The sequence below is a fragment of the Mustela nivalis genome (assembly GCF_964662115.1).
Source record: "Mustela nivalis genome assembly, chromosome: 5".
NCBI lineage: Eukaryota > Metazoa > Chordata > Mammalia > Carnivora > Mustelidae > Mustela > Mustela nivalis.
The window spans coordinates 3,265,766-3,281,521 of NC_139024.1; the positions used below are offsets into that span (position 1 = coordinate 3,265,766).

The 15,756-nt window shown below is 52.1% G+C and overlaps 1 protein-coding gene across 3 annotated transcripts in view; it reads left to right on the forward strand.

Annotated features, from left to right (window-relative positions):
* The window catches only part of PDE10A (phosphodiesterase 10A), a 551,217-nt gene that overhangs the window by 255,610 nt on the left and 279,851 nt on the right, over window positions 1–15,756 (forward strand). The window contains exon 1 of one of the 3 annotated variants that reach the window (XM_082732173.1): window positions 13,528–14,869. The exons of the other annotated variants lie outside the window; for them this stretch is intronic. Coding sequence (XP_082588299.1) covers window positions 13,978–14,869 — 892 coding nt within the window. The 5' untranslated portion in view covers window positions 13,528–13,977. Of the gene's footprint in view, window positions 1–13,527; window positions 14,870–15,756 lie in introns of those variants that run through there. 3 annotated transcript variants of the gene reach the window in all.

Sequence of the window (15,756 nt, forward strand, 5' to 3'; positions counted from 1 at the left end):
ATGTGGCGCTGGGAGAGGGTTTCAGATGGAGGCTGCAGCCCGGCGGGCGGGGGCTGGGGCGGCTCAGAGCTCGGGGAGCAAGAGCCCCGGCTCCCGAGAGCCAAGGCGGGGTGGGGAGGGCAATTATGAAGAACTTTATTCTGGAATCCAAATGAATTGGTGATGGGAATCGAGCTTTCACACTTCTGATTTAAATTTTTTTAAATCCCTCCCAAGGTTATTGCTTCTTAAGAGATAAACGCGAATCCCTCCCCCACCCCCAGAAACACAGAAGAGAAAGGTCTGGATGCAAAGGTGCCGGAAGGGACTGTGGGCAAGAGCGCTGGTCAGGTTCCGCAGGGCCGCAGAGCCAAAGAGGAGGCAGAGAGAGGCAGAGGCAGAGGCTCCAAGTCTGCTGATTTAAACATGAATCTTTTCTAAGCGATGCCTTCCCGGCACCATCCAGACTAGGGGCTGAGCAGTCACGTGGGTGCCGTGGCCAGACTGCCACACAGAATGAGCCATCACAGAAATGAGGAAGGAGGGTACTTTCAGAAAGATTCTGTAGTTTTCTTCGAGAATGGTTCCGAGAGTAATTCCATTTTGGAGGGCATGTTTGTGCCCCCAGAGGAGGGGGCGCTGACTGTCCTAGTCCCCTCCAGCGCTCCCTGGGGTCTTCGCCTCCAGGCCCCCCGGACGCTCCACCCCGACACCCAGGAAGGGAGGCACAAGCGTGGCTCCTGACTTTGTGGGATCTTATAACACCCCAGCCTTCATTCATTCTGGACCCATTCAGGAAAAACACATAAACGTACAATGTAGATGATTTATTTTGTTTTATTTTATTTTAAGATTTTATTTACTTATTTGATGCAGACAGAGAGAGAGAGAGCACAAGCATGGGGTGCAACAGGCAGAGAGAGACACAGACCCCCCTGCTCCACAGGGAGCCTGATGCGGGACTTGCTCCCAGGACCCCGGGGTCACAACGTGAGCTGAAGGCAGACACTTAATCGACTGAGCCTCCCAGGTGCCCCTATTTTATTTTCCTGTTTTAAGATTTATTTGATTGAGAGACACAGAGAGAGAAAGAGAATGGCGGGGGGCAAAGGGAGAGGAAGAGCGAGAACCCCAAGCAGGTTCTGCTCAGAACACGGAGCCCGACATGGGGCTCGAGCCCACGACCATAAGATCATGACCAGAGCGGAAACCAAGAGTCGGTCACTCCACAGACAGCCACCCAGGCGTCCCTAGTCAATATTTTTTTAAACTAAAGTCAGATCCTGGGAGTCCACCAACGTTTCCCCATTTCATGAGGAAGAGAAACCGAGGTCAGTGGGCCAAGCGGCTCCCACGAGCTAGTCCCTTACCTGCCTGACTCGGGGCCACTCCCAACCTCTCCCTTCTCATCGGCTCCAGGCTCCCTGGTGTCCTTGCTCTTCCTCGGGAAGCCTCACATGCCCCCTCGTGTGCCTTCGCGCAGGCTGCCCCTTCTGCTGGAGCCCCCTTCCCTCCCTGCCCCGCACCCCCGCAGGCTCACAGCTGCCAGCTTGTCTGTGAGCCCCGCGCAGCCACGCTGCAGAGCCCTGTTCTCTGCCGCCCGTCCAGGCACGTAGCACATCCACCACCTCCATCACCGAGCCCACGAGGGATGCCCTGTCCGCCTGCGGGGGTCGGCGGGCCACTGCCCCTGCGTCCTCCCGCAGCCTGCTGGGTTTTCCTCACAGGCCTGACTGAGGTACATCAGGGAAGAGAAGGGATTCCTTTTCAGTTTGCCAGGCTCCTCTGGGGGCGTCCACACGTGTGAGCACCCCTGAGAGTTTTGCACATCTGATTTAAAATAATCTTGTTTTGACTAAACATAGAAGGCAGATCATCCAAGAAAAAGTTGAATTAAATATTTTAAAGGCTTCTTTTCTTTTTTCAGCATATAGCATCTACTTAGAGCATAACATACTTTACTCTTATGGATAAAAATAAGCCCTTGTTTCAGACCCACACGTGCATACAGGCTTGCATACGGAGTGTGAATGGTTTGCCGGCGTGCGGTCGTGTTTTACTTCTACTTTCTGAGGGTGAAATGGGAAGGTTGAGGGTTTACAAAAACAAGCAAACAAAGCAGACACTTAAATGTCAGGCTCTCACAAGCATGCAAAGAGCTGCTTCTTGGCAGAAGAGCAAAAATTTAGCCATATTTTAAGGGCAGACACAGGAATAGAGAAAACCGTTGATGTTCTAAAATCAAATTGGGGCGCGCCTCAGTGGCTCAGTAGATTAAAGGTCTGACTTCAGTTTAGGTTATGATCCTGGGACCAGGGAACCCTGAGATCAAGCGCCATGGGGGGTGGGGCTCCCTGCTCGGTGGGGCTCCCTGCTCGGTGGGGAGCCTACTTCCTCCTCTCCTTCCACCCCTCCACCCAGCTCATGCTCTGTCTGTCTCTCTCTCAAATACGTAAAATCTTAAAAAAAAATTTTTTTTTTGATGTCTTCATCATTCTCATCATTGAGGTGACTCATTCTAAAAGGTCAACCTTAACCATTTTTAACCTTTTTCCTAAAAAGGAAGATCCTGGTGGTGGCGGGTTGGGGCATGCCATGGGCATCAAGATCGAGGAGCGGGACCTCCCGGAGGAGAGCAAGTCTACCGGGGATCGCGGAAGAGGCAGTCAGGATGGAGCCGCCTTTTTGTAGCTTTGAGAATCGGGGTGGGAGACACCCACAAAACACAGGAAAACCCGCCAGCTGACGTTAGCGCCCCGTTGTTCACAGCTGGGAGGCTCGCTCTGCTCTGTGGTCTTGTTTGGAAGAGTGACCTCTTGGATGCTTTCACTGCTAGTGGCATCTTTCCTTTGGTGACAGGGCGGCTTTACTTTGGCCTCAAGAACCATCAGTTCGGCTAAGAGCTCATCAGCCAAAACACAGAGCAGTGTTAGTCGTCCGGCAGACATCCCCTAACACAAATTGCAAGTCCCAGTCACAGGGTGCTGGCTCTGGGCCAGACATTGGTCTAATGGTTTCCATGCATTTTTCTCTCTGAATCCGTACGTGTCTAAAGTGACTTGCCTAGGGTCTCCGAGTGTGTGGCAGATCTAGGACTCAAAACCAAGAGACCAGTTTCTTTTCCAAGTTATGTTTCAATCTATCGAGTGCTGGCTGACAACATGCCAGGCCCCGTTCCAGGCATGTTTATGCAAAGAAACTTCTTTCATTCTTATGACAACACCAGGAGATGGGTATCGTCACTGTTCCCACTTTAAAGATGGAAAGTGAAGCCCAGAGGAGTTCTGTGTGTTCTGCAGAGGTAAGGAAGGAGGTAAACACAAGAGGTGAGCCTGGCCAGTGCCTCCAGAGGAAAGACCCGAGGCGGCTTCTGGACCCGAGGCCACACTCAAATGGACACAGAGAACACTTGAATAAAGTCTAAAAATAGAGGTTTACAGGCCATACTCTTCAACAATAATCCAAAATGAAATAAAACAAAATCATAATGTAGCTGAAAATACTCTTCACTTCGTGGAAATTGATAATCAGGCTTCTGTGTCATGTGTGCATCGGGAGGATATTAAAACTGAAACTGAGAGCCGTCCAGAATCACATGAAAGGGGGAATATTTTAAATTGAAGACTATGGGATCTTCAGACGTTCAAGTCAGAGAAAACGTGTGAACAGAAGTGCCTTGGAGATGAAAGAAGAAAGGCTAGAAATGAAGGAACCAAGTACACATGATAAATAATTAGGAAACAAACAAAAGATGAAAAGTGCAAAAAGAGAGTCGTAAACAACAGAAACTGACACATAAAATAAGAGAATCTAAAGGCAGATCTGTGAAGCCAGGAGTGGAGGCCTGAGCTGTGGGTGGAGGTTCCCAGGGTGTGTCTGGCCACCCCGGAGCAGGCCCTCCTGCCGTCTGGGGACCCGGCGTTTAACCCTCATCTTTCCAAAGCCAACGAGAAGCTACACTGATCAAATACATACATCAATATGGAGAGTTAGGTAAATAATATTCAACGCTACGTTTTTCTTATTTTGGGGATAGAACTTTCTCATCAAGGTGGAGTTACAGACCCTTTATGTGGTGCTGACTTTGGTCAGTCCGCTTCAGCGTATGTGGGTGGGCGGAGTTTGCACACTCAGCAAGGGGGCGGGCAGAGTTTGCACACTCAGCAAGGGGACGGGCGGAGTTTGCACACTCACACAGAAGTCGGGGATGCTCACTTGTCCTGGCCAGTGCCCTTTTCTGCTCCTTCAATCTCGTCTATCTGTTGAAGAGCTCACATTTTCACTAATTATCTTTTCTTCAGAGCTAGGTGGTACCTAGTGACTGCTTCGTCAACAAATAAACGATGATTTCATCCCCTTTAAATTGTCAACCCTTCTGAACTCCTGTTTCGCCATGGATACAGCCCACCGCTTCTGGAAGCACGCTTCCGCGATGGCAGCAGAACCGCCTCCGTTCAGTGCGGGCTCTTGTTGAAAACCGTTCACAAGAGTTTGGGACTCTCCCGTGGTTACCACACTTTCAATTTGTATTTTGTGATTGTGATTCTACACTTTTACTCTACCCTGAAGATGAACCCCCACCAGCTGGAGTCCGCAGACCACCCCCCGTCCGTCCTGTCTGCACCACCACATTCATGCTGTCACAGTGCCAGAGAAGTGCCATTGTAATTTTTCTACCCTGCCATGTCTTCACGTAACATGTGAAATAAGAGATGTGAAAAATTCTTTTAAAAATTCACTAATTGTATTTTCTTCAGAGTGACACGGTGCTCGGAGACACTTGTCTTCTGGGAGGGTTCAGGTAGAAATGACAGTTGTCGGACACGTTATCGGGTTAGTTTCAGGGACCGATTGCTAGGAGTGGGGCAGGCCCGCTGCTGTCACCTTATTGTAATCCATCGTGAAGGGCGGGGGATGTACTCTTATATGTGCAATAAGAATTCACATCTGCAGCGGGCCGCAGCGATTTGCCAGTTCTGTGAGAGCTTGGTCGAGCTGGAGGGCTTTCTACCACTGACCAGTCACACACATGTGAGGCGGGCATCCCCTGATGCAGTTAGGGAGTTTTCTGATAGACTTTGTGGAAATCTTTTTTTAACTAGAATCAGTTTCCAGATGCACAATTCAAAGGGATATTTTAGTGATCTCCTTTATTAATCTCCCTTTTGAAAACATACTTGTACTAGACTTGTTGAAATCAGAGTTCAAACAAGAAAACCAGACTTCACCTGTATTTCACAGCTACTTAAGAAATAGAATTCAACAGAAAACAGATGGATAGGCTTTCGTAGTATATATACTAACCCAGCTATAAGTTAGAGTGATTTAATGTGCAGGCTTGCTTTTATATGGGAAGAGGATTTTTGTTGAGCCCTGTTTCAAATCATCTCACTTTAATAAGCAGAAATCTAGAAACACGGAATTTTAGCATCTTGCCTTAGACAATAAAGCACACAGTATATAACCAAAGGGGACATCAGGAGCTCTAATCTGCCTGCTGTAGCTGCTTTTCATCAGGTTTATGCCATGTATGCAAAATCTACAAAATGGGCTTAAATCCTCGTCATACAAGGTACCTCTGAGGGCTGTTATGGGAGGAAATTAATGGAGTCTTGGAGCACAGTCATGATGAACACATGTATAGAGAGAAACACAGAACAGCCAATGTGATGGTGGCAGAACGAGCAATTGATTTCCTCGTCCTGGGTTGACTTAGCTCCCGAGTGGCTGTGTAATGGCGCGTGCGCTCAGTGCTCGAGGCTAAGTGGCCAGATTACCTGGGCTGTATTTACTCTCGTCAGGGGTTGGAGGACTCTGTGATCGCTTGTGGGCTACTGTGTTCTGTGCATCCAAAAAACCAGAATTACCAAGTTTACGAGTCCAGGAGGGTTGGGGAGAGGATTAGGACAATTTAATCAAGGTCGTTAAAAACAGAAGAGTGTTTCCCTCTTGCCTGTCCCTGGATGACGTTCACAAAAGCAAGTGGACTCTGGGAATTTATCCCAAGGATCCTTTACACTTTGTTCTTCCAAAATAGTGAACTTCTTGCCCAGACAGTGTGGCTTCTCGTTGACACATGGAAGTGGATGAAATTCATCCCTCCCCAGTGCAGCCTGTTCTTAAAAGTGAATCAGATAACTCGGCCACGGGTACCTACAGCAACATTCCTTCAGGGGCCAGGAGCTCCCGAAAAGGCAGTGGGATGTGATCAATAACCCCTTGCGGCCGTGGCTGTACGATACCATGATAGACGGCATGATAATACGATGACACAGTCCACGCTCCTGCTATGTTCAGACTCTATCATACTCCATCGAAAGGGCGCCCATGTCACCGTCTCTTGTCATTCTGTTTGAACACACGTATTGCCATAATTGCTCCTTACCTGAAGCGCGCGTGGTGCTGGCGTTTGGGGCTGTTCTGAGGTCCCAGGGAAGGATCAGCCTTCTCTGCTGCCTCTAACCTGAGCAGCTTCCCGTAAGCAAGCCTCTGCTTCAGGGTGACACCAGGAACGAGGAAAAGAACTTCCTAGAACTACTCACATCTAAGTTCAGGTGATTATGTCAGGATCTGTCGACTCTATGAGATTATCCCATAAAACCCGCAGTCATCTGTAACTTGGTTTTAATTGTTCAATCCCATTTTTTAATTTTTAACCAATGGGGAGAATCTTTCAGAATGCGCATGTGAATGTTTCTACACTTTCCTCATCTCGTGAGTTGGATCTGCATGCGTGGCGGTCCGTGGCGGTCCGTCCGAGCCCCAGGGTGTGAATCCTGGGCATCGCGGGGGTGGGGGAGGCCAGTGGCTGAGCGGGGACCGCCTCCAAGCCGCTCTTCTCTCCTGTATCTCACTCAGCTGTGTTTTCTGTTGGCCATTTTAGGGCGTGGGTTCGGGGTATGTCCATATGTGCAGCACAAGACACACAGCCTCAGATCAGGACACTCATTGTGGGACCAGAGGCCCTCCCTCAGACCCTTTGGAAGGACAGGATGGTCACAGTCCGCACAGAACTCACGAATAACTTGTCCGTCTGCAGCTTTCTCTCTCTGAGTCCACACAAGCTCCCCAACCACCCGTGTGCGGCAGGACTCCTTTCCCTGGCCCCCTGCCAGGTGACCCACTTGAGCAAATGCGGCCTCTAGATGCTCCCTTCGCACTCTGTTCAGCCACAAGTATCCAGACTCGGGCTGGGCCAGCTGAATTCTTTCACAAATAACCAACAAACTCTCTAATGCTACTTGCCCTTGCTGTGTTCTTCTGCGAAGTTGGCATTTGCCTGCTTTGCCATGGTCCTGTCCCTCCGCCCGAGGCGGTCCGGGCACAGCGGACAATCATCGCAGAAGCAGAATGTAAAATGGAGAACTGTGGTGGATTTCACATCAGGAGGATTTATGCTTGGCCTTTCTGTGTATTTTTTCAACTTGGGTTGATATGCTGTCATTGATTTTTTATTACGGATAGGCATGATGATGAGCTATTTGAGAGGGGCAAATGTCCTAATGTAGGATTATTCTGAACATCAGTAGTCCTGATGCAGGATAATATGCCAAAGGAGCAAGAGTCCTGGGTAGAGATCTCTGGAACTGTCCAGTGGAGATTTCTACCAGAATGCAGTGCTAGAGGGGAGAAGAAGAGCGCTAAACTTCCCAGCTCAGCGCTGGGGTGCCGTCAGCTGACAGGAGACCTGCAGCCAGTGAGCAGACAGCTTTGAATTCAGGCCACCTCGGGCTGGGCTTGGCCCTCCTCCGCTCATGGGCCACTCTGTTTGAAACAGTGAAGCCCTGTCAGATGACTGCTTCGTGTTGGGGGCCGCTGCCGGGGGAGGACATCCCCCTCTTTTCACAATCTTTGTTGTTGACTACAGGATTAATCAGTGTGGCACATGAACACGAGGTTATTAATCCCCAATTTCAGAACCAAAGGGAATGCATGTGTCCAGAGAGGACGGAAGATGCCCTTTCTCAGCTTCTCTCTTCAGCTTCCCATCGGATAGATGCTGGCAGATTGCTCGGGCTCCCCGTCAAGTCATGTGGATAAGACATGCAGCTGAAAACCAGCGCTGCTTGTCTTCTGGCTTCTGAGGTTATTTTTATTTTTTTCCACAAGGGTCCCTTTCAAAAGATCTACTAGATGGAGTTCTAAGTACAGCTCCCGTGTGAAATGATGCTTTTATAGATACTGGACAGGCACGACCAGCAAGACGGGCTGACTGTGTAGACAAGGGCCTTTGTCAACCCAAATCCTTGGAAGGGTGGCCTGGGAACCGTGTGTCTAACATCGTGTAATGCACAATAGCAGCCTGAGGCGCTTGCCCATTGCGTGAAACTCTCTCCTTCTCCTTCTCCTTGAGCACTTTACTAAGAGAAGCTCAGGGAGAAACTGGTTTTTGGAAGTCAAGGCCTGACGTCAGAACAGTTCACCCATGTGAATGAACTCGGCCTCCCATGCATGCCCTTAAATGCCCTTCCAGTCCTGGTCTAGACTGGAACACAACTTGGAGTGGCCTTCTGTGCCCCAGGCCATGCCTGGCTTCTTTTATTAATTATTTAATGAATTAAATTTTTAATTAATTAATTTTTTGAGGTGAATGGAAAGGAAGACGTTCTCTGGAGTCAATGAGCCATTGTGGACCTCATTTTTGAGACAAATCTGTAAGAGCCAATGATTTTTCTCTCTTTCATCATTGCATCAGACTCCTTGAATCAATATCAAGGCCCCTTGTAAAAATGTGGGTAATAAAATAAAATAATGTTTACAAGAAAAGGATTCCTGAGCCATAGATGATGATGTGCTTCTTTTGAACAAACTTAACAAGCCACACAATAATTTGTGTTGGCACTAAGGGACTCATCATGGTGGGACAGACTCAGTAGGAATTTGGGGGACCTTTCATGAAGCTCCATGCTCGTTTGTACCTAAGGTGTTCCTGTACTTCCTAGGCCATACCATCTGGAGGAACTTAAGCCATTCCCTGGTATACCCTTTTTATCCTGAATGCCTCCTTAGTCACTTTCTACTTAAATGCTTTAATTGGGCTGTGGGTCTCTTAAAGTATTTCTTTCTTTTAAGATATATATATATAATATATATATACACACACATGTATGTATGTATATATATATAATTAATTCTCAGAGACTGTTTCTATTGGACTCTTAAAACACAGTCTCAAATATAATTGATTATCTCTGCCCTGTAAACGTTTGGTAAGAGTGTTGACTATTTAAACAACACTGGGTATTACTTCAACACAACATGGTTATACTCTGATTTGTATGTTTTTGAGAAATGAAAGGTATTTCAACATTCTACGAATCACAGTGGGTCTCTAAAGTGATTTGCTGTTTTTGTGATGACAACACCTCCAGAATCCAGTTCTGAGTCGCAACATGACCGTGTTACATAAGAATTAACGCTCATGTGCTTATCTCAAGAACTTAATATTGATTATGTAACCACAGCGGTACTTTCTAACACCAGTATCCTCTAGGCTAGTTGTTTATTAGATATTAAACCGAGCTTCTTTTTAGGAGGGAATTCAATGTTTTGCTTTCAACTAATGAAAATTCCCACTTGAATCTTATTATTTATCTAGCAGCACACTGACGCCACCCTTTTCAAAAGGTGTGGGTATTTAAGAAGTCTTATTTAGAATATTAGTGTTTAAATAATCTGCCTATTATCAGAAATGTTCTCATTGAAAATTAAACACTATTTTGATCTTTTTGAATGAAAAATAATATACTGGTTTTTATTTGTTTTACAGCATAAAGCAATAAAAAAGCACAGTTTTATAGTTAATTGATTTGAAGTCATAAAAATAATATAGTCTGAAGATCTAGGAATGTTAAGGGTAGCTGAAGAAATTGAGTTTTTTAAAATCATATTAATCTTTTTCAAGACGGTGCCATATAGCATATGGACTTTATAGTAATGTTTCCGTACTAAATTTTAACGACCTTTGTTTTTTAGGCTGACTACAACAATACCGTAGGAATGAATGCGTCCCTCATTTTAGTCAAGATTTATTGACATCAACACTAATACAAATTTGTAAGCAGTGGGCATGCAGGCGACAGGTAGGGAAGCAGTCATCGAATGCCTAGTGTATGCTGGCCTTTACTAAAAGTTTTAAGTGGTAAGAGTAACAGGACCCTGCTACCAAGCTGTTTAAAATGGAGCTGTCAACACAAATTATACCTGCCTTCCATTTCTCCGGAGACTTGATACAAAATATCCATATGTACAGGTTAAAGCCCATCAGTTTCAGGAGTCCAGACATCAAGGCAAGAGGAAAGAAACGCTGAAGGAGGCTTCCTGGAATGACAAACTTAGAGCCAGGAGGGAGGCATTTGGGGGCTTAGGATGCTGTGAGTCAATGCTCAACCCCGAGTCCATTTTCAGCATGCCAGATAATCACTAATAAATTATTTCATTAGAATGCAGAGGGTCTCTGTGATATGATATCTCACACCTGAGTGACATATAAATTGATAATTTACTAGCAATCAACTGAAAACCAGCATGCAAAATGCACAGATTTCTATGAAGCTTGGAAGCAAGACCCACTTGCTTATGAATTATTTTGCTCAGATAACTGTGGATTTCTGTAAGTCAGAAAATTCAAAACCAAGGGAGGACAATGTGTCTCTTTAACCTGTATAAGTAGATGAGTTTAACATTTAATCAACCCTTGTTTCCAATCTTTATGAAGAAAGGTTACTAGTATTTGAAAGGAGAAAACAGCTTATCAATAAAATCAGTTAAGGCACAGGCCTTCATGTTGGCCAAAATCATAGAAAATTTAACCATACTTATTGTAAACTTAACTTTGGGCTATTAAAAGGGGTGGATGTTTAAAGTATTATAAAGAATTCATAAATGTATGAGTAAATCATTTAAAAATCATCTGAGACTCTACCTTGCCCCATGTTTTCAAATGCTTTTAAAAACAAATAATTCAGATGAGAGTAGAATCAGGCAGCGCTGAAGCACAAGTTTTCATTACCCAGATAAACTTTCCTGATCATTTTTGGGGGGGAAGGCAGAGACAAATGCTTTTACACCTAACTTTGATCATCATCATCTTGGCGGCTTTGCTAGTGTTCACTGGCCTCTTAACATGATTTTAGTTTTTATTCTTTCCAGCAGGTGGGCATTTTTTTTCAGTGGAGAACGAGGAAAATCGTTTATTTCACAAGGAGCACTGTAGGGGTGTCGGTTCCTGCCAGGGCTCATCCCATGCTCCTGGACTTACAACTCATATTTCCAGCTGTGTGTAAACTCTGCCGCGGTCTGATAACCTGACGCGGAGCTACAGGGCAAACGTTCTGGGCGGGACCAGAAAGCCATGCTTACTGAATTATGGGCCAGTGTGTTTATTCATAAAAGGTTTGGGGTCACAAACGTTTAGTGACAATCTTCCCTCTTGTGATATGTCATTAGAGAAGCTCAAAGGGAAGGAAAAGAAGCCACAAGAGGCACATCCTGCCGGTGTTGCAACACCTGAACACAGGGGTGAGTGAGAAGCCTCTAAGACCCTGTGTTTGTAATTTAAATCTTTGACTAAACAGTATTTCACCCGGAAAGGAAAAGTGGCCGGGAGCCTACTACACTGATGTTAGCAGAGCTGAACTCCCGGAGTCACGGAACCAATGTAATCGATAATCAGTAAACACCCCCGCCACGTGCTCCCTTCCCCTTGTCGTGCTTTGTCGTTTTCAGTTTGTCCGGGAAACCTGTGCCTTCCAGCCGGCGTTCGAAGAAAAGAAGGACGAAAACCTAGAAAGAAGTTTTATTCCAGAAAAGAGAATCTAAAGTTTGCCTCTGATTCAACGAAGACGCAGAGAACAAATGTTTGGCGGCTCCCGCGCCACTCTCCGCGCGTCTGCGGAGACTCGCATTCGAGTTGCATGTACCTTTTCTTGTAACAGGAAAGCCGCTGTAATCTTTCCAAAAGGCAACAAATGTATACCACAAGGAGAAGCCTTTTGCGAGTGAAGGAATGAACCCCACGCTCTCCGAGGAGAAGCATGTGCTCTCCAGCCCCTGGGCTGCCCCCCTTCCCCCCCGAGACCCACCCCGCGCCGCCAGGTCCGCAGCCGGGGCAAACTCCCGACGCCCGGAGAGGTACCCAGCGATCCAGTCCGCGCCTCTCGGGCGCGTCGCCCCGGAGGCTGACTGATCGTTCTAGTTTCTCCTTCGTCGGAAAACTGCAAAGGCAACAACAAAATACGCACTCTGTAAGGTAAGGGTCACCGGAATCTTTTTCCTGTTTCGCAAATTTAGGGATTACGACCTAGTGAGAGCCAGGGCTGGCGCCCATTACACGCGACCCTCGGAGTGCGCCCCGCAATTGCAGAAACGCCTTCAGCCTTTGCTGGGAGAAGGGGAGTCGCACCAAGTCCCAGGCGCCCCACTTCCCCAGTTTGGTGCAGATACAAATATGCTCTTCTCCAGTATAGACTGTTTCGACGGGAGTGGGGAAAAACAGAGACTAGGGGAGAATCTGGAGCACACTTCAAAATAAAAACACCTGAGAACTGGACGGACCGTCGTGGAAAACGAGAATTGGCCCCGGGGTCGGGCGCACCCCTGGCCCCCGACCCTGTGTCAGCCAAGCGGCTGCATCGCCGCGCGCGCCGCGCGCCCAGGTGGCCGTCTTGCCCTTTGTGGAAGTTGGGCTTCGGTGCGCGTGCTCCAGTCTTGGGAAGGTGACCGAGTTGAGGGAGTTTGGACAGCTCGTCCCACCGCGCGCGGACCCCGGGTGCGGTGAGGACCCCGCGCAGCCCGCCGGCTGGGACGCAGGCATCCGCGCATCTGTGCGCTCTGACGCTTCAACTTCCCAAACTTCGAGCGGCTCCGTGTTCCCAGCGCCCATTGGGCGGCACATTTCCCTTCAGTTCAGTAGCAACTGTTTGGAATCTGGGCTGGGAAGGAGGGGGGCATGGAGGCGGAGGGTGTTGTCCCAAAAAGCCGCAGGTGAGGAGGTGGTACTCAGGACTTTGGGGGGATGATCTCGCAGTTTTTCTTTTTGACCATAGATGCCTTTTCCATTCTTACCGGGGCAAACTGGGCGACGCGCACGAAGTTCGTTTTAAAGTGTGTTTTGCAAAGGGAGTCCTGGGGGATGAACAGGCTTTCTTACTCTCAGTTTATTGGAAACACTGTGCGTCGGTTTCAACTCCAACCAAACGTCCGAGTTTGAACTCCTCTCCCAGGAGCTCCGAGCACAGCTCGGTTGGAGCTGCTGGCCAGCCACCGGGAGGGTTCCCTGGCTCGGACAAGGGACAGGCCGACGTGGCTAGCCCAGCAGCGCACAGCTGGAGCAGCTGCTGGGCGGCGAATTTAGAATCCGGAACACCAGACCCAGATGTGGCGACGCCCCGCAGAGACGCGGGAGCTCCCCTGCTCCCCCCGCCCCATCCCGGTGTCTCGGGCGCCCCGCGTCCAAAGAGGGCCTCGGGGTGCCGGGGCCTGGCGCCCGGGGGCCGGGAGGCGGCGGGGCGCGCTACGTGGGGGAGGGCGGCGGCGGCGGCGGCGTGGGGAGCGCCCGCTCCGCCAGTGGGCGTCTTCTGCAGCCGCCGCCGCCACCTCCTCCACGGGCAGCGACACTGCGGCGCTTTTCTCCGCTGCTTTCGAGCAGTCACCGAGGCTCAGCCGCCGGAGCGCGCACAAACCACGCCACGCTCGCCGGCAGCGTCCCCGCAGCCCCTCGCCCGGGCCGGCAGCACGCCGATTGTGCGCGCCAGCCGGCAGACAGGCGCCGCCGCGGGGCACCCGCGCCCGGCCCCAGGTCCTCCCGCACCCAGAGCGGGACGCGATGTGAAGACTGGGCCGGGAGGGGCGCGGAGGACCGGAGAGGAGGACCAGAGCGGCGCTCGGGCCGACCGGCCGCGGGAGGCAGGTCCTGCGGGGGCGGAGCCCGCCGAGTCCCGGCCCGCGGCGCGCCCCTCCCGCGGCGGCCTGCCCCACCGCGGCCCGGGGAGGAGGGCCATGGCCAGCCCCGTAGAGCCGCTCGCTCCCCGCCCCCACGCCCCCCTGCCCGCGGCCGGGGACGAGCCCGGATCCGGCCCCGGCAAACTCCGCCCGGAGCCCTGGCGCGGCGTGGCCGGCGGGGGGAGCGCGGTGGGCCCGGGTCGGGCTCCGGAGCCGCCCGGCGAAGGCCGGGCCGAGCGCGCCGCGCCCCCGCGCCCGCCCCCCTCCTCCGCAGGCCGCGCCAGCCCCGCGGGGGGCCCGGGCGCCCAGTGTGCGCGCGGCAGCGGCGGCTGGGGCTCGGCCCGCGCTCCCCTGGCGCTCGCCCTCTCCTCCCCTGTCCCCTCCTCCTCTCCATCTTCCTTTTACTTCTGGCCGCCGCCCCCCCCGCCCCCCCCTTCTCTTCTCCCCTCCTCGTCTGCCTTTCACCTCCCCGTGCGTCTCCCAGGAAGGGAGGGCGCAGCGGCGGCGGCGGCGGCGCGAGGAGGAGGAGGCGGCGGCGATGCCGGCGGCGGCGGCGGCGGAGGAGGACCAGAGGCAGCTCCCTTGAGCGTCCCTCCCAGCAGTAGTCCCCGCGGCGGCGGCGGCGGCGGCGGCGGTGGCAGCGGCGGCGGGCGGCGGCGGCTCTTCCTCTGCTCCGCGCTCCAGGGTTTGCTGCTCCCAGCCCGCGCCGGGCTCCGGCTCCCGCTCGGCCCGGCCGCCCGCCGCGCGGGCTCCCCCGGCTTCCCGGGTGCCGGCGGGGGCTGCCCCGGTCCCAGCCCAGGCGGCGGCGGCCGAACTCCGCGGCGGCCGGGAGGCGCCGGCTTCGCCCTCGCCGCCGCGTCCCCCCTGCTCTTCGGCTCCGACATGGAAGATGGACCTTCTAACAACGCGAGCTGCTTCCGAAGGTTGACGGAGTGTTTCCTGAGCCCCAGTAAGTGCCGGGCTCCTCGTTCCCCGCGGTCGGGGGCGCGCAGGGGGCTGTGTCCGGGGCATTTGGCGCCCAGTGGGCTTCACGGGAGGACGGGAAGCTCGAGGCACACTGGTGGCGCGCGGGAGTGTCCGCCGGCTCCGGGACACCGGGGTTTCCTAGGCTCCGCGTGCTTGCGGGGGGAAGGGCGACCCGGGAGGGCGGCGGGTGCCGCACGGTGAGAACGGGATCCGCTGCCCGCCTCGGGTCCCCGGGTGCGGCTTGTGGCCACGCTTGCCCGGCCCGTTGGTGCAGTCTCTACCCTGGCCCCTTACGCCAGGCTCCGCTCACCTTAGCCTGGGGCCAGTGAGGCTGGAAGACACGCGCTGCCTTCCACTTGGGGGTCCCGCCCGCTGGGGTCCCCCGGCCGGGAGAGGGCAGGCCAGGACACCGGAGCTCCGCGCTCCCAAAGGTCGAAGGCGGTTCCCCGGGTTCGGTGTCGGTGGCCGGGTCGCTTTCCCCCCACCCCCGCTGCAGTGACCCTGTTCCGGAGCGTGGACTCGCGGAGTGAAACGGGTGCACCTTCACTGTCCACTTACTCCAGATGCCGAGGTTTTAGCTGTGCCTGGGCTGGTAAATGGAGGGACAATGGGGCGTTAGGGTGGAGGAGGAAGGCGTCGCGGGTTCGGACCCCCGGGCCGCCTAAGGCCGCCCCGCCTCCCCAGCCCCGAGTGCCGGGCTGAGAGCGCGCTGGAGCAGGGGTGGTGGAAGGCGTGTCGCGGGGGAGGGGGGCAAGGCTGAGCAGAATAGTCAAGGCAGAGGTTTGCTGGAAGGCAGGAGGCGGGAGATGTTAAGGCAAGAGGCGCCCGGTGCGCAGGATAGGGGATCGCAGTTGTTGTGGATGGAGGGCG